General features: G+C 45.7%; 1 protein-coding gene across 1 annotated transcript in view; it reads right to left on the bottom strand.

Moving 5' to 3' along the window:
• bace2 (beta-secretase 2) overlaps positions 1-18,324 on the bottom strand; it is a 61,635-nt gene that overhangs the window by 17,875 nt on the left and 25,436 nt on the right. Inside the window, exons 3-5 of the mRNA XM_033032511.1 lie at positions 6,917-7,133; positions 6,113-6,250; positions 5,430-5,564 (exon numbers count right to left, since the gene is read on the bottom strand). Of these exons, the coding sequence (XP_032888402.1) occupies positions 5,430-5,564; positions 6,113-6,250; positions 6,917-7,133 (490 nt within the window). The remainder of the gene's footprint in view (positions 1-5,429; positions 5,565-6,112; positions 6,251-6,916; positions 7,134-18,324) is intronic.

The raw sequence follows: 18,324 nt of genomic DNA, 5'->3' as shown, positions 1-18,324 counted from the left end.
GCTGATCGTCCCCAATCAATAACCCGTGCCTGCCTTCACCCCATATCCCTTGATTCCACGAGCCCCTAGAGCTCTATCTAACTCGCTCTTAAATCCATCCAGTGATTTGGCCTCCACTGCCCTCTAGGGCAGGGAATTCCACAATTTCACAACTCTCTGGGTGAGAATGTTAATCCAAGTGGGCGGCACGGTGGCGCAGCGGTAGAGCTATTGCCTTACGGCGACAGAGACCCGGGTTCGATCCTGACTATGGGTGCTGTCTGCACGGAGTTTACATGTTCGCCCCGTGATTTGCGTGGGTTTTCTCCGAGATCTTCAGTTTTCTCCCAAGCCGCAAAGGCGTACCGACCGGTTTGTGGTTTAATTGGCTTTGTATAAATGTAAAATTGTCCCTAGTGTGTGTGTGTGTGTGTGTGTGTGTGCGTGTGCGTGTGCGTGTGTGTGTGCACGCGCGTATGTGTGTGTGGTAGTGTTAACGTGTTGGGATCACTAGTCGGTCTGGACTCGGTGGACCGAAAGGCCTGTTTCCGTGAATGTCGACCAGTTTGTGGAAGTGTCATCTTAGAAATACTGCTCCACCAAACATTGAGGCACCTGGAGGAAACCTTCACGGCCATACGGAGAGTGTACACACTTCACACAAACAGTGCCGAAGGTCAGGATTGAACCTGGGTCACTGGAACTCTCAGGGAATAACTCTATCAACTGCGCTACAGTGCCAACCCAACTTAATGAGTTCTGACAGAGTTTCTTAAATCAGAACCATTAACTCTATTTCTCCTTCCACAGATGCTGCCGAAGTGATGGAGGGTTTCCCTACATTTGCCCTTTTTATTTCAGACTTCCAGCATTCGTAGGCTTTTTTGGTTTTCAGTGAACAATTGAACAGGTTTTACAAGACAATTCACTATTTTCATAGACAAAACGATGCTAGCATTTTAATTCCAAGTCTTATTTAGTGACTTGAATTTCAATTTCCCCAATTGTCAGCAGGAGATTTAAAGTAACATCTCTAGATTAATAGCCCAGATCCTCAATTCAGACAGTTTAACCAGCACATACTACTGTGGGAGGGTGGTAAGATTTGAGTTGCCAGCCTAGAATTTTGTCAGTGCAGACAAATCATGCTAGCGTGCGATTTAGCAATTTTATTCACATTTGTGTTAAGAGTTATTGCCAATCATTAACATTGTAGATAGACAAAAAGTCTTGGGAGTAATTCAGTGGGCCAGGCAGCATCTCCGGAGAAAAGTGTAGGAAGGAACTGCAGATGCTGGTTCACACCGAAGAAAGACACGAAATACTGGAGTAACTCAGCGGGACAGGCAGCATCTCTGGAGGGAAGGAATTGGTGATGTTTCGGGTCAAGACCTTTCTTCAGACCTGACATGAAACATCACCCGTTCCTTTTTGTATGAGATGCTGCCTGACCCGCTGAGTTGCACCAGCATTTTGTGTCTATTTCTGGTTGAAATCAGCATCTGCAGTTCCCTCCTACACACTAACATTGCAGGGTCAGTTTTGGATGAGATTTCCTTGTGTTCTGATACCCTTATCATCCAAAGGTCATTAAGAATAACACACCATACAGTGGGCGCAACGGTAGAGTTGCTGTCTTCCAACGCTTGCAGCGCCGGAGACCTGGGTTCGATCCCTTTTACGGACCTACAGGTGTTTGCTGTCTGTACGGAGTTTGTAAGTTCTCCCCGTTACTGCGTGGGTTTTCTCCGAGATCTTCGGTTTCCTCTCACACTCCAAAGACGTGCAGGTATGTAGGTAAATTGGCTTGGTGAATGTAAAAATTGTCCTTAGTGTGTGTAGGATCGTGTTACTATGTGGGGATTGCTGATCGGTGCGGACTCAGTGAGCCGAAGGGCCTGTTTCCAGGCTGTATCTCTAAACTAAAAAAATATATAATTCACCCCCTGGCAGTTTTTCCAACTGCATTTGGTTTAAAAAACAAACTATTGTTTATTCACAGAAGAACCTAGTTGTAGAAAAACAAGAATACTTCAATGTGGGTGAGAAGCATTCCGACACATTCCGAGCCAAACATTAAAACAAGTTCAGCTATTGAAGGCAACCAAACAGTTAAAGCGCAGCCCAAAGTTAGGGCTGACAATGTTGACAAGGATCTGTATATGCAAATTCTTTCATTCTATCACCAACAGAGGTTTGCGTGAAACCTGAATGAATCGATACTAAACTCATCTGTCTAATCATTAATCTCCACCTGCTCCTCGCCCCGTTCCAGCGAAACCCCACTTACATTCTCAGCCCCCAGTTAAAGGCTACTTACAGCAGGCAAAACTACCCCTGTTTAAAGCTACACTGACCAATCTCACTTGCAGAGTCTCCTTTAAGGAAACCCCCATTGGGTTTAAGCTGCATTAATATTTTCCACTGATAGTACACCACCTTAAATCAACATTCCTGTTGGTTTACTGATCGCTTGTACACGTCAGCTACCTGGAACTGGATCATTTAAAATCAGATTGGCTGACTGGGATGTTTGCCAAGTAACTTTTCAGCAGATGATTAGTCACCTTGCTCAGTGGTTGACTGAGTCATACAGTGTGAAAACAGGCCCATTAGCCCAACTTGCCCACGCCGACCAACATGCCCCCTCTGCACTAGTCCCACCTGCCCGCGCTTGGCCCATATCTCACCAAACCTATCCTATCCATGTACCTGCTCAAATATCTCTTAAATATTATTATGATCATACCTGCCTCAACTTCCTCCTCCAGCAGCTCGCTCCATATACCCAACAACCTTTGTGTGAAAATGTTAACCCTCAGGTACCTAGTAATCTTTCCCCCCCCTTTCACCTTAAACCTATGTCTTCTGGTTCCCGATACCCGTACTCCATTAGACCGAATGTTCAAGAAGGAACTGCAGATGCTGGAAAATCGAAGGTAGACAAAAATGCTGGAGAAATTCAGCGGGTGCGGCAGCATCTATGGAGTGAAGGGAATAGGCAACGTTTTGGGCCGAAACCCTTCTTCAGAGTGATGCAGGGTGGGGGGGGGATGGGAAGAAGAAAGAAAGGAAGAGGAGGAGCCCGAGGGCTGAGGGCGAGCTGAGAAGAGGAGGAGACAGCAAGGGCTACCAGAAATTGGAGAAGTCAATGTTCAAGCTGCTGGGGTGCAGACTGCCCAAGCGGAATATGAGGTGCTGCTCCTCCAGTTTCCTGTGGTGCTCACTGGCAATGGAGGAGGCCCAGGACAGAAATGGGAGGGGGAGTTGAAGTGCTGAGCCACAGGGAGATCAGGTTGGTTAATGCGGACCGAGCGGAGGTGTACACCCCCTCCATCCGTTTCTGATGAAACAAACTCATATCAGGGTGTAATAATGCACATTGGGGTGGCTGCTCTTCATGGTTAAGTCTTCAGCAAGTCAACAACTATTCAACTACTGGGGCACCACAGATTTCACCTCATCAATAATTGCATAAGATTATTAGTCAGCTTGAGGAATGATGTAGCTTCCGTGTGTGTGTGACCTTTCGCTGCATTCTCTACATTTCTGTCCATCTCCATCCCAGCCTACGCCTTATCACACAACAGAGTACTCCTGCTGTTGCCCAAGCATGTAAATTAACTCAGGCAAGTCTGTCATGCCCCTTCTCACTGGCCAGAGAATGGTGAGTGGTTTCAATGTTTCAAAAGGCAAGAGTGAGCTTGCAAGCATGGCTTTAATTAAATGTGTCATTGGCCACAATAGATTGTACAACATAAAGACTGATAACAAGCTGCAGCCTTGAATACTAAAAGAACACACACACACACACACACGGAAACTTCAGGCAGAAAAAAACACTTGCACAAAATGCGAGGTGAAGTGGTTCTTTTTGCTTCTTCATCCCTCAAAAGAGGTACACAATCTGTTAACTTTTCCCCAAAGTTTTAAAATGTTTCTAGGTCACACCGCATATTTAGCCAAGTGGAAAGAAATGTGTCATTTCACAATAAGAGCACCATCATCTTTCTGTCCAGAAATTCTCTGTAGCTTGGTTTCATCCCTGTCGTACAACTGAGCGATGCAACAGTAGAGTAGCTGCCTCACAGCGCCAAAGGCTCTGTCTCGATCCTGACCTCGGATGCTGTCTGTGCGGAGTTTGCACGTTCTCCCCATGAGTGTATGGGTTTTTCCCGGGTGCTCTGGTTTCCTCTCCCTACACTCCAAATTTGTGTGGGTTTGTAGGCTAATTTCTTTAAATTGTTCCTAGTGTGTAGGATGGTGCTAGTGTACGGGGTGATTGGGTGGATTGCTGGGTCCGTTTCCAGACTATCTCCAAAATAACAAACGGGATGAAATGAAAAAGAACTGCAGATGCTGGCTTATACCAAAAATAGACACAAAATGCTGGAGTGAACCAATGGGTCAAGCAGCATCTCTGAAGAATATGTTTGGGTGACGTTTCAGATCTGAAGAAGGGCCCCAACCCGAAACGTCACCTATTGATTTGAGCTTTTTTTTCGCCTTCCATCACAGTGAGGAATGTGGAGGAGTCACTGTGGTGGATGTTTGTTAAAATGTATATCGTGTGTTCCGTTGCTTTTTATTTGTATGACTGACTTGGCAAATTAAATTCCTCGTATGTTGCAAAAACATACTTGGCTAATAAAGTAATATTGTGATTGATCGATTTTCCCTAGAGATGCTGCCTGACCCACTGAATTTTACCAGCATTTTGTGTCAATCTGAACTAAATGGGGCTAGTTTGGTCAGTATTGACCAGTTGGGCTGAAGGGCTAGTTTCCATGCTGTGTGACTCTATTACTATGACTCCATGTCGCAATATTATCTCCATGCTCGAGATATAATCATTGAAAAAAGTATACATTACTAAATGGGGGATCTTTATCTTAAAACATGAGAAATGCAAGCCTGAATAATGAGGTTATTAAACACTTACTTTACTTCATTTGTCAACAAATGGAATTCAAGTTCCTGTCATGTTAATGTGTGAGTGTGTAAACTCGTTGAAGTTACCAGTCTCAAATTCTTCCTGAACTGATACATATTGATACTGTGTCATACTTTGCTTCAGATTTAGACTTGAGATACAGCGTGGAAATAGGCCCTTCAGCCCACCAAGTCCATGCCAACCTGCAATCACCCCGTACAATAACACTATGCCACACAAGAGGAATAATTTTTAATTTTTAATTTTTACCAAAGCCAATTAACCTGCAAACCTGTACATCTTTGGAGTGTGGGAGGAAACGGAGCACCTGGGGGAAACCCACACAGTCACGGGTAGAACGTACAAACTCCGTACAGACAGCACCCGTCGTCAGGATTGAACCTGGGTCTCTGGCGCTGCAAGGCAGCAACTCTACCACTGTGCCGCCCCGTGCCTTACCTATAGGAAAAGTGAGGTCTCACCTGTAGGAAAGACACACTATTATTACCATGCTTACCTCTGTGCAGTCCAAGTTGAGATTTTGTCCTCCCACTTCCAGCTTAAGAACCTCAATTTGGTAGTACCATTCCTCTACGATGGGGGTGTACCAAGTATCTCCTTGAGAAAGACTTGGTTCAATTCCACCCAAAATCTAAAAAGAACAAGAAAAATAAACAATATTCAGCACTTTTTTGGAAAGTAGACATTAATTAAAAGTGCATCAAGTCTTCTGTGATCGGCGTCGACTGAGCGAGCTGAAAGACCCGTCTACTTGTTGTATCTCTCAAGTCTACTCTGAGCAAAAGATTCTGTGCATTTACCCTGTCTTTTTCTCTTGTGAGCTTATACTTCTCTAAAAGATGTGGAGGGGAAGCTGCTGTCCAAACTAATGAAGTTAATGGTCCTCTTATTAAAGAAGGGCGGCACGGTGGTGCAGCGGTAGAGTTGCTGCTTTACAGCATTTACAGTGCAAGAGACGCAGGTTTGATCCTGGCTACAGGTGCTTGCTTATCTGTATGGAGTTTGTACGTTCTCCCCGTGCACACTCAGCCAGGACATCTCAATCTATTGTGATCGGCGCTCTCTGCAATACAGTGGGAATAACACAGTGCGACGCTTTAGGAAGTCCCCGTGGTTTGGAAGCACTCAGCTATACGCACAACCAGCGTCTTGTGTACTTGCAGCCCCCCAGTCACTTACCAAACTGCCTTGCACGGGCCTTGATTGCTCTTCTGTACTCAGTGACAGGCCCGCGCCACACATTTGGAGAGAGAATACATTGGCAATCTCCAGCTGTCTGACGAGGGAGTCAAAGAAAGGCTCGATGGAACTGGACGGCTGCAAATGGAACAAAATGCATAGGAATTGAATGGATCCCTGCGAGAAACAGCAAAGCAAATGTTCCCCACCTTTTTCCTCCCCCATCCGCCACTAAAAGTCTGTTAACTGGCTTCACAGTTTACAACCAGTCTGAAGAAGGGTCTCGACCGAAACGTCACCCATTCTTCTCTCTAGGGATGCTGCTTGGCCCGCTGAGTTGCTCCAGCCTTTTGTGTCTATCTTCGGTTTAAACCAGCATCTGCAGTTCCTTCCTACACACTATGTATCCCTCTTGGGTTCACATCTGCTTCTATCCAATAATCTGCCTATCAGGGAACATCTTCGCCCTAGGTAATCCGTGGCTGGCCCCGATTTGTCCTGCCTTTTCTCACTTCTGTTTTTTTCTGCTCCCCCCACTACCATCAGTTTGATGAAGAGTTCCGATACAAAACTTCACATCTGTTTTCTCCCAAGATGCGGCCTGACCCGCTGAATTTCTCCAGCATTGTGCATCTATGTTAAGCGAATATCTTGGGGTTTTTTGGCTAGAGAGATTCCCCCCTCTCCCCCCACCCAATAATTCCAATTTATTTTCAATAATTCCGAGTTGGATTTCTTCAGAAAGGACAAAGATAACCGGAACAATAATTATTTTCTTATAAATTAAAATAAAAGCAAGCTTACTTTTGCTAGTTGTCTGTAGGCCAGGCCAAGAATCCCCTGCCATTTAATTCCGGGCAAGAAGAAATCTTCTGACTGTAGAATTGTGGCAATGTTGATCGTGACGGTGCCATTGAGACCTTTAGGTATGGAGATGTCGTCTAAGCCAAGTTCACCTTCCCAGCTCCCCTGGGTATATCTCACCGTGACATCCAAGCCGAGAGGTTTGTAGGTGGTAGATCTGAGCAAGAAGACAAAAATTAAAACAGGATTTTAAAGGGTGGCACGATGGCGCAGCGGTAGAGCTGCTGCTTTACAGCACTCGGCTTCGATCCAAACTACGGGCGCTGTCTGTACGAAGTTTGTACCTTCTCCCCGTGACTGCGTGCGTTTTCTCCGAGATCTTCGGTTTCCCTCCCACACTCCAAAGACGCACAGGTTTGTAGTTTAATTGGCTTGGTGTAAATGTAAATTGTTCCTAGTGTGTGTAGGATAGTGTTAGTGTGCGGGGATCGCTGGTTGGCGCGCACTCATTCACTCCTTGTTTTTCTTTACATATTTTTAGGATGTTCAAAAAGTTGAATAAAATAAACACATAAGAAACGAGTTAATTTATGTTTTTTGCTCATGTGACAACATAAATTATATATACAATTATACACAGGGGAGAATGAGACGAAAATTACCAAAAAAAACATAAGAAAATTTAGTTGAGGATGAATGATATTTTGTGATAAAGACTCAAGGGTGAATGACACTGAATAGTTTAAGAAGCACTGGTCTAAATTGAACCCTACGTACAGGCACCTCGCGTTTTACGCTGGGGTTACGTGATTGAAAAATAGCGTGCGATTCAAAACCACGCAATTAAATGTATATGCTAAGGTGATGCCGGCAGTAAATGTGAGTGAGTTATTTAAAAAATACGAGCACGTAAATTAAATTAAAAGGAAAAAGCGCTGCATTTTAAAAACGCATAAATCCAACATGTATAATTTGCGAGGTGCTTGCATATGTAATTGAAACTCCTTGCCAGAACTCAATCAACACATGGTCGACACAAAATGCTGGAGTAACTCAGCGGGACAGACAGCATCTCTGAAGAGAAGGAATGGGTGACATTTCGGGTCAAGACCCTTCTTCAGTATCAACACATAATGTAATAGCATTATGGATGAAATTTCAAAATAAGCTAAACCAAAATATAATCAGTTTGGCTCACTGGTAGTACCTAGAGTAAGTTTTGTATAAATACCCACCGTGACTCAAATCACCTGCTCTGGTGGAGTGACAGAAGAGTCCAGTAGATTCAGAATTACCCTTGAGTGAACAAGAAACACCCCATGGCACTACCCCTTAGAGGTCATGAGCAGTACCCATACAGAGTGGATTCGCTGGTTTCAGTGGCATTGTACAGTAGACAAAATGGACTCGAGTGGACAGTGTAGGGAAGGGCTGGTTATTGTTGCTTGCTATATCTCCTATGTTAGCTGGACGAGAGCCCAAATTAACAACCAATTCTTTGAGATTCTTGGCCATTACACAATGGGTATCTGATATCACCAAGTTCATGTCATAAAGCAGAAATAGGTCCTTCGGCCCATCGAGTCTACTCTGCCATTCAATCATGGCTAATCTATCTTTCCCTCTCGACCTCATTCTTCCCGTGACCTTCCACACCCTCACTAATCAAGAACTTGTCAATCTCCGCTTTAAAAATACCCAATGACTTGGCCACCATAGCCGTCTGTGGTAATAAATTCCATAGATTCACCGTATTCTAACTAAATAAATTCCTCCACATCTCCTTCATAAAGGTACGTCCTTTTATTCTGGACTCTCCCACTCATGGAAACATCCTCTCCACTTCTGTTCTATCCAGGCCACCATGGCCATTCCCTCTTCTCCCCTCTCCCAAAAGGCATGAGGTATAGAAATGTGAAAACGCACAACTCCAGATTCAGGGACAGTTTCTCTCCAACTGTTATCAGACAACTGAATCGTCCTACCAACAACTAAAGAGCAGTCCTGAGCTACTATCTACCTCATTGGAGACTCTCGGGCTATCTTTGATTGGATTTTACCATGCACTAAACAAAATTCACATTATTCCCTTTACATCATTGTATCTGAATACTGTGGATGGCTTGATTGTAATAATATATTGTCTTTCCACTGACTGGTTGGCACGCAACAAAAGCTTTTCACTGTACCTCGGTACAGGTGACAAAAAAAAACTAAAATAAAGAAAGGTTTTGGTGGGATACGGACAAAATGTGGGCAAATGGCACTAGCTTAGCTGGGCTAAGCTGGTCGGAATGGTCGAGTTGACGGAAGGGCTGGACTCCATGGTGTCTATTGCTATGACTCCATTTCCCAAAGACATCCAGGTTGATAAATTAATAGTCCTCTGTAATTAGTCAGTGTTAGTGGTTGAGGACAGAATCAGTGAGGATGTTGGAAAGAGGAGGTTGATGGGAGTACAGGAAGAAAATTGGGTTAACGCATGTTTGATTGCCATTGAAGACATGGTGAGCCAACATGGAACACATGTGCTCCATGAGTCTATACTGCCAGTCCTAAACCCAACAATATTTTAAGGATAGGTGTCTGTTACTGATGCTATATCTGTCGACTGCGGATGGCTTGATTGTAATCATGTATTGTCTTTCTGCTGACTGGTTAGCACGCAGGAGCTTTGCACTGTATCTCAGCACACGTGACAATGAACTAAACGTAGTCACTGCAGCACCAGCGAGTGGTCGGACTCCCGACGAGGTCAGCAAATGTTCCCAGATACGCATTACCCTTGCGTAGCAGGAGACATTACAAAGTGACCTCTTCCATCCGGTTACTGCACCATCATCACTTTGTTCTCTCAACGAGGACAGATTCGGAGTATTTTACGCCCCAGCAAGCAATATTATTTTTTCAGGCTTGCTCGATAATTACCAGGTATTAGACCTCCTGGGGAGTCTGGCAGGCAGCCAGGAGCCACGGAAAGACAAAGCTGAAGTTTAAAGCATTAACGGGATCGCAGAGTGGAAATGATAAGTCGCACGCCAGAGCAATAAACACCAAAACCAAACGGCCATTTCCATAATAAATAATTCACCAGGCGCCGCGCGATGCATCCACTGTTGTTAGGCTTGGCCATTTATCTAGATAGGGCCTTGGGACACAAACAAACAAACAATGGAGCAGGAAGCAAGGTAGAGGAGAAAACATGAGGAAATAAAGCACAATGCCAAGTGGGGCTCCAGTGATCAATGATACCTAATCCTTGCCACAGATCTAACCAACGATCATCGAAAATGAAAGGAAGCCCCTTCACAATTTGAAAGACAATAAAGGCCATATGTTTAAGCATATGTAGGAAGGAACTGCAGATGCTGGTTTAAACCGAAGATAGACACAAAATGCTGGAGCAACACAGTGGGACAGGCAGCATCTCTGGAGAGAAGGAAAGGGTGATGTTTCAGGTCGAGACCCTTCTTCAGACTGATATTTTTTAAGCTAGCAGCAGGAAGTATGTAAATTTAACAATGTCAAGGAAATGATAAAGAGATGGATCAAGGTGGTGCAGCAGTAGAGTTGCTGCCTCACAGCGCAAGAGACCCGGGTTTGATCCTGTTTATGGGTGCCGTCTGTACCGAGTTTGTACGCTCTCCCTGTGACCACGTGGGTTTCCTCCCAGGCCCCCGGTTCCCTCCCACACGCCAAAGATGTCTGCTGACGGGCTGCATCACAGTCTGGTACGGGAACTGTTCTGCCCACAGCCGCAAATTGCTACAGACAGTGGTGAAGGCGGCACAGCACATCACTGGCAACTGTCTCCCGGCCATTCAGGACATTTTTGCACAGGCGGTGCCTGTGGAAGGCACACTGCATCATCAAGGACCGCAGCCACCCAGCACGCAGACTGTTCTCCTTGTTACCGTCAGGCAGACGATACAGGAGCAAGGCTGCATGTACCACCAGTCTTAAGAACAGTTTTTATCATCAGGCCATCAGGCTTCTGAACTTATAAACACATCATATATGTTGATTATTTTATTTTTTATTTATTAATGTCTTTTACCTACCAATGTCACTTTTATCTTATCTTTTTTAATCTTATTTTTATCCTTGCAATATCATTGCTGAGGTGACCCGATGTCTTGTCTAACACATTTCATTGTACCGTTGGCCCTACATATGACAAATAAAACTGAACTGAACTGAATAGGTTTGTAGGCTTCAGTAAAGATTGTAAATTGTCCCTCGTGTGTTGGATGGAACTAGTGTACGGGTGATCACTGGTCGTTGCAAACCCGGTGGGCCGAGGGGCACGTTTCCACGCTGTATCTCTAAACTAAACTATAACTACATTTAAAAGAATACGAAAGCCATTATTTTAAGCAAGCAGCAGGAAGAGTGCAAATTTAACATGGTCAAGTTAATTATAATTTGTTCTCTCTTGTGGCTTGCCTGTGTTGAACTTGGAGGTCTGTGATAGTGTGTTTTCTGATCACATGCCTGTACTATTTGATGTTGGTTTTTCCAGTGCTGCAGTTAGACCTGTAGCGTCTGCTCGGCACTGTCGGTCCTTTAACCCTTCTGCTGCTGGCCAATTCTCTGCTGCTTTCGATCAGCTCTGTGCCCCCTCTGCGTCCACTTCCCTTGGTACGGAGGAGATTAGTTCTTGGTTCCACTCCTCCTGCAGAACTATACTGGACTCTGTGGCTCCGTTAAAAACTTTGCAGCCCAGAGCTAAACCCGAGCCCTGGTTCAGTGACGCAACGCGTACAGCTCGACGGGAGTGTCGCAGAGCTGAACGAAAGTGGAAGAAGGACAGGCTGCAGGTTTCATCGCAAATTCTAAAGGACAGCTGGCGAAATTACCAAAATACTGTTAAAGAGGCCAAAAGATATTACCTGTCTAATATAATAGTGTCTAAGCGTCACGACCCACGTGTGTTATTCAAAACCATTGATTCTGTTTTAAATGCCCCACAGCCTGTCTGCCTGGAAGCATCGTCCGAATTGTGCAATGACTTCCTGCACTTCTTTATCAATAAGGTTGTTTCTATAAGGGCTCTCATCTCAGCTCCTGCCTCTGACCCCTCTGTTCCGGCCCCATGCCTGGTGGCATTCGATAAGTTTGTGCCTCTGACATTGTCGGGTCTAGAGGATGTGGTTAGCCATATTAAGCCGTCGGGTTCCCCTTGTGATGCTGTCCCTCCTCTTCTTTTTAAAGAGGTTTTCCCGAGTATAGGGCAGTCGGTTCTCGCCATCATAAACAGTAGCTTGTGTTCTGGGGTTGTCCCCGTAAGTTTTAAACATGCAGTAGTGCAACCACTACTTAAGAAACCCGGCCTGGACTGGCCAATTTTAGGCCGATCTCCAAGTTGCCATTTATCTCTAAAATCATGGAGAAAGTAGTTTATGCTCAGCTGAAACTCTTCCTGGATGAGCACAATATCCGGGAGGTTTTCCAGTCTGGATTCAAAGCTATGCATAGCACAGAGTCGGCTCTGCTAAGGGTCTTTAACGACATCCTCCTGGCAAACGACTCCGGTAATTATGTGGTTCTTGTCTTGCTGGACCTATCTGCCGCCTTACATACAGTGGACCATGGAACTTTAATTTCCCGATTACAGCACCAAGTGGGCATTTGTGGCAGTGCCCTGGGATGGTTCAGGTCCTATCTGGCAGACAGAACCATGCGTGTAAGCCTTGCTAGCTTTGAATCCTCCTCCACTCCCTTGGCATATGGGGTTCCACAGGGCTCAATTTTAGGGCCCCTGCTCTTCTCTCTATACCTACTTCCTCTGGGCTCAATTTTAAGAAGGCATGGCATCTCCTTTCACTTTTACGCAGATGATAGCCAGTTATATATGTCACTCAGGAAAGAAGACGACTATTCTCTAAAATCACTTCTGTCTTGTCTTGAGGACATTAAGTCCTGGATGGCCTTAAACTTTCTGGGACTTAATGAAAAAAAGACAGAGGTGATTTTGTTTGGCCCCAATGGCTGCCGTGAACCTCCCTTTGTTGACTTGGGTCCACTGGCATTGTCCGTAAAGCCAACAGTTTTAAACCTGGGTTTTAGGATGGACGGTGATTTTAAACTAGATAAACAAATAGGCGCTGTGGTTAAGTCCAGCTTCTTTCACCTAAGGAAGCTGGCAAAGGTGAAGCCCATCCTCGAGCGGCAGCATTTTGAAACAGTAATCCATGCCTTTATTACATCTAGGCTGGATTACTGTAACGCACTCTACTCTGGAGTCGCACGAGCTTCATTGGCTCGTCTCCAGCTGGTTCAAAATGCTGCCGCTCGCCTTTTGACCGGAACTCGAAAGAGGGAGCACATTACGCCAATTTTGGCCTCCCTTCACTGGCTCCCAGTGCACTTTCGAGTTCATTTTAAAATTATTTTATTTGTTTTCAAATCGTTGAATGGGCTCGCCATTCGGAGTCATACCGGAGTCGTCCACCTATATGCTCCTGCCCGGTGCCTCAGGTCAGCTGATCAGCTGCTGCTTGAGGTACCACGGTCTAAGCGGAAGCTCAGAGAGGATAGAGCCTTTTCTGTTGCTGCTCCGGCACTCTGGAACACCTTGCCGTTGCACATCAGACAGGCCCCCTCACTGTCCATCTTCAAATCCTCCCTAAAAACTCATTTTTATTCTCTGGCTTTCGACACTGGCTGAGACATTGCTCCTGTTCTTAGTGCTTTTAATGTCTTTTAATTTTTTAGTCCTTCGTTTTACGTTTTTTTAATGGTTTGTAATAACTTTTTGTCCATGAGTTCTCATGTACAGCACTTTGTGGCAACTGCGGTTGTTTAAAGCGCTTTATAAATAAAGTTTATTATTATTATTATTATTATTATTATTATAAATAGATGGATCAATCAAGTTATTGAAGATCCGGGTCTGATTAATGTGATGGTCAGCTTTGTTCATAAGACCCAAACCGCCACCTATTCCTCTCCAGAGATGCTGCCTGACCCACTGAATTACTCCAGCATTTTGTGTGTATCATTGGGTATAAACTAGCATTTGTAGTTTCTTCCTACACAATAGTGAAATCTCAATTATGGCTTCTGAGCCATGGGCAGGGTGAAAAATGAAAAAATGAAAACCAAGTGCAGCATGTTTTAATATTTTTAAGGCTCAGCTTGTGAAGTTATATTTTCTTTGGGGGAAAAAATCAAATCACTAATATTGTGGAAGAAAATGCTGGAGAAACTCAGCGGGTGAGGCAGCATCTATGGAGCGAAGGAAATAGGCAACGTTTTGGGTCGAGACCCTTCTTCAGACTTCACCCACTGAGTTTCTCCAGCATTTGTGTCTTCTTTCGATTTTCCAGCATCTGCAGTTCCTTCTTAAACAAACGTATTGTGGAAAATGTCATTTTCTTGTGATTTTCGCCAGAACATCAGGGAGACGGAAACACAATTATTCAGAGGCATGGCAAACAGGAAAAACATATTTATCCAAATGGGTGATGCCTGACAATAGCTTGTTTATATATAACTCTTTAATGTAGCAGACACAGCCACAGGCACTTCACAGTTTATCAAGCAAAACATGACAGTCACACACTGGGTTATGAGGAAACTCAATGACTGCACGACAGCCAGAGGTACAGAAGAGTTACTTAATAATGCAGAGATGTTTCGTGCCCAAATTCCAGAGCTTACTGGAAGGCGACAGTATTAAGACTGTTACCAATGACTCAACGGCAATCCTGACTACGGGTGTTGTCCGTACAGTGTTTGTACATTCTCCCTGTAACCACATCGGTTTTCTCTGGGTGCTCTGGCGTCCTCCCACATTCCAGAGACGTGCAGGTTTGCAGGTTTCGGCAAAATTGTAAAATTGTCCCTGGGTTGTAGGATAGTGCTAGTGTACGGCGATCGCTGGTTGGTGCAGACTCGATGGGCCGAAGGGCCTGTTTCTGCACAGTATCGCTAAAACTAAAATTAAAAATCCAAGGATGAGACCTGGTAGAATGACAGAGCTTCAGAATTATTGAAGAGATACAGGGCTGGAAGAGGCTATGGCGATGGTAAGTACCTCAAAGGTAAAAGCACAGACATCATACAAGAATGGACAGACGAGTATGCAGAATAGAAGTGGCACCTTAGAACCATACAGCGAAGGCCCATCGGCCCATAATGTCCATCATGTACACGCTTCACACTTCAGCAGTGTTTTGGAAACACTGACTGGAAGGCGTTTGCAGCCCAGGCCACCCTTGACTCCCACACGGACATTGATTCCTACACATCCTCTGTTCTGGACTTTATAAACTCCACCATCAATAGTGTCACCTCCCTCAAACAGGTGACCATATTCCCGAATCAGAAGCCATGGATGAACAGCGAGGTCAGGCTACTGCTGAAAGCACGGGACACCGCTTTCAGGTCAGGCGATGCTCGAGCCTACAGTTCAGCCAGGGCTAACCTGAAGAGGGGCATCAAGAAGGCCAAGCACTGCCATAAGCTCAGGATTGAGGAGCACTTCAACAACAACTCCGACCACCGACGCATGTGGCAAGGCATCCAGGCCATCACGGACTACAGACCCTCCAACACCACCCCCACATCCAGCGACGCCTCCTTCCTTGAGGAGCTTAACCACTTCTATGGCCGCTTCGACAGGGACAATCTAGAGACAGCCATCAAGGCTGTGCTCCCTGCTGATCGCCAACCCCTCACACTCACCCCCTACGACGTATTCGTGGCACTGAGTAGGACTAATGCACGTAAAGCTGCTGGCCCTGACGGCATCCCCGGGCGCGTGCTCAGGGCCTGTGCTGCGCAGCTGACAGACGTCTGGACTGACATCTTCAACCTGTCACTTGCCCAAGCAGTTGTCCCCACGTGCCTTAAAACCACCTCCATCGTGCCAGTGCCAAAACACTCCACTGCGGCAAGCCTCAACGACCTCCGCCCAGTTGCACTTACCCCCATCATCACCAAGTGCTTCGAGAGGCTGGTCCTGGCACACCTCAAAAGCTGCCTACCCCCCACACTGGATCCCTATCAGTTTGCCTACCGCAAGAACAGGAGTACGGAGGATGCCATCTCAACAGCACTCCATTCCGCCCTCTCCCACCTCGACAACAGAGACACTTACGTAAGAATGCTGTTCATCGATTACAGCTCAGCATTCAACACAATTAACTAATCACCAAAGTCGGTAACCTGGGCATCGACCCCTCCCTCTGCAACTGGATACTGGACTTTCTAACCAACAGACCCCAGTCTGTTAGGTTAGACAAGCACACCTCTTCAACCCTCACCCTGAACACCAGCGTTCCACAGGGCTGTGTGCTGAGCCCCCTCCTCTACTCCCTCTTCACCTATGACTGCACACCTGTACATGGTACTAACACCATCATCAAGTATGCAGATGATACAACGGTGATTGGCCTCATCAGCAACAACGATGAGTCGGCCTACAGGGAGGAGGTCCAGCACTTAGCAGCATGGTGCGCTGACAACAACCTGGCCCTTAACTCCAAGAAGACCAAGGAGCTCATTGTAGACTTCAGGAAGTCCAGGGGCGGCACGCACACCCCCATCCACATTAACGGGACGGAGGTGGAACGTGTTTCTAGCTTCAGGTTCCTGGGAGTCAACATCTCCGATGACCTCTCTTGGACCCACAATACCTCAACTCTGATCAAGAAGGCTCACCAGCGTCTCTTCTTCCTGAGGAGACTGAAGAAGGTCCATCTGTCTCCTCAGATCCTGGTGAACTTCTACCGCTGCACCATCGAGAGCATCCTTACCAACTGCATCACAGTATGGTATGGCAACTGCTCTGTCTCCGACCGGAAGGCATTGCAGAGGGTGGTGAAAATTGCCCAACGCATCACCGGTTCCTCGCTCCCCTCCATTGAGTCTGTCCAAAGCAAGCGTTGTCTGCGGAGGGCGCTCAGCATCGCCAAGGACTGCTCTCACCCCAACCATGGACTGTTTACCCTCCTACCATCCGGGAGGCGCTACAGGTCTCTCCGTTGCCGAACCAGCAGGTCCAGGAACAGCTTCTTCCCGGCGGCTGTCACTCTACTCAACAACGTACCTCAGTGACTGCCAATCACCCCCCCACCCCCCCACTTATTATCACTTATTATTATTTATTCAAATCATTTGCTATGTCGCTCTTCCAGGGAGATGCTAAATGCATTTTGTTGTCTCTGTACTGTACACTGACAATGACAATTAAAATTGAATCTGAATCTGAATCTGAATGTCCAATTAAATTAATCTACTCTGCCAAATTTCCTCTGCATTGTATAACCCTCCATTTCCTGCCCATCTGAACGCCTATTAAATGTCACCACCATATCTGCATCAAACACCATCCTTGGCATCACGTTCCTGGTAAACCTCACTCTGTGTATTAAAAAAAGCTTGCTCTGCACGTCTCCTTTAAACTTTGGCCCCTCACCTTAAAGCTGTGCCCTCTGGTCCTTGACATTTCCATCTTGGAAAATGGTTCTGACCATTTACCTTATCCATGCCTCTGAAATTATGAAATTTCATATATCTGGTCTCTTCTCAGCCTCCGATGTTTCAGAGAAAAACAATTCAAGCTTGTCCTCCTTATTTACAGATAAATAAAAGTGATTCTGTAAATGCCATGTCTATACTTTGAATATTTCCCAGAAGTAATCACAGGTGGAAGTCAAGTGCAGTCAAGTGCAAGATCCTCAAGTAATCTGGCCATGTTGTGGAAACAACATCGAGGTCATAGTGAACTCAGGGAACACAGTGTACCACTCAGCCCTGGACATTATAAGGGCAGTAAAACCAAGCCTAACATTTTTCCATATGGCATCTTTTTTTTTGTCAAGGACATCATAAGGATAGAATTACATTACACTTTGCAAAATTACATTACACTTTAGGCTGCAGAGAGATATTGATGTTCAGTTCAGCTTGGTTTGGAGATACAACGCAGAAACATGTCCTTCGGCCCACCGAGTCCGTGCCGACCAGCGACCCCTGCACACTAACACTATCCTGCATTCATTGGAGACAATTTACAATTATACCAAGCCAATTAACCTGCAAACCCGTATGTCTTTGTTATGTGGGAGGAAACCGGAGATCACGGAGAAAACCCACGCAGGTCACGGGGAGAACGTAGAAACTCCGTGCAGACAGCGCTCGTGGTCAGGATCGAACCCGGGTCTCCGGCGCTGTAAGGCAGTAGCTCTACCGCTGTGCTACTCAGCTGCTCATGTGCTGAAAAATGGCAGCATTTAATCCTGAAAAAAGGCAAAGGTTATGCATTTTGAGAGCACTAATGAGGCTAGGACTTGCACTATCAACGTGGTAGAGGAACAGAGGGGTCTAGGAGTACAAATGTTTAGATCCTTGAGGGTGGCATTACAGGTAGATAACATAGCTGGGAAGGAATATGGAAT

This window comes from Amblyraja radiata, chromosome 14 (genome assembly GCF_010909765.2).
Source record: "Amblyraja radiata isolate CabotCenter1 chromosome 14, sAmbRad1.1.pri, whole genome shotgun sequence".
Classification (NCBI taxonomy): Eukaryota; Metazoa; Chordata; class Chondrichthyes; order Rajiformes; family Rajidae; genus Amblyraja; species Amblyraja radiata.
The sequence above is the reverse complement of the archived record's forward strand: the minus strand, read 5'-3'. Positions and strand labels throughout refer to the sequence as shown.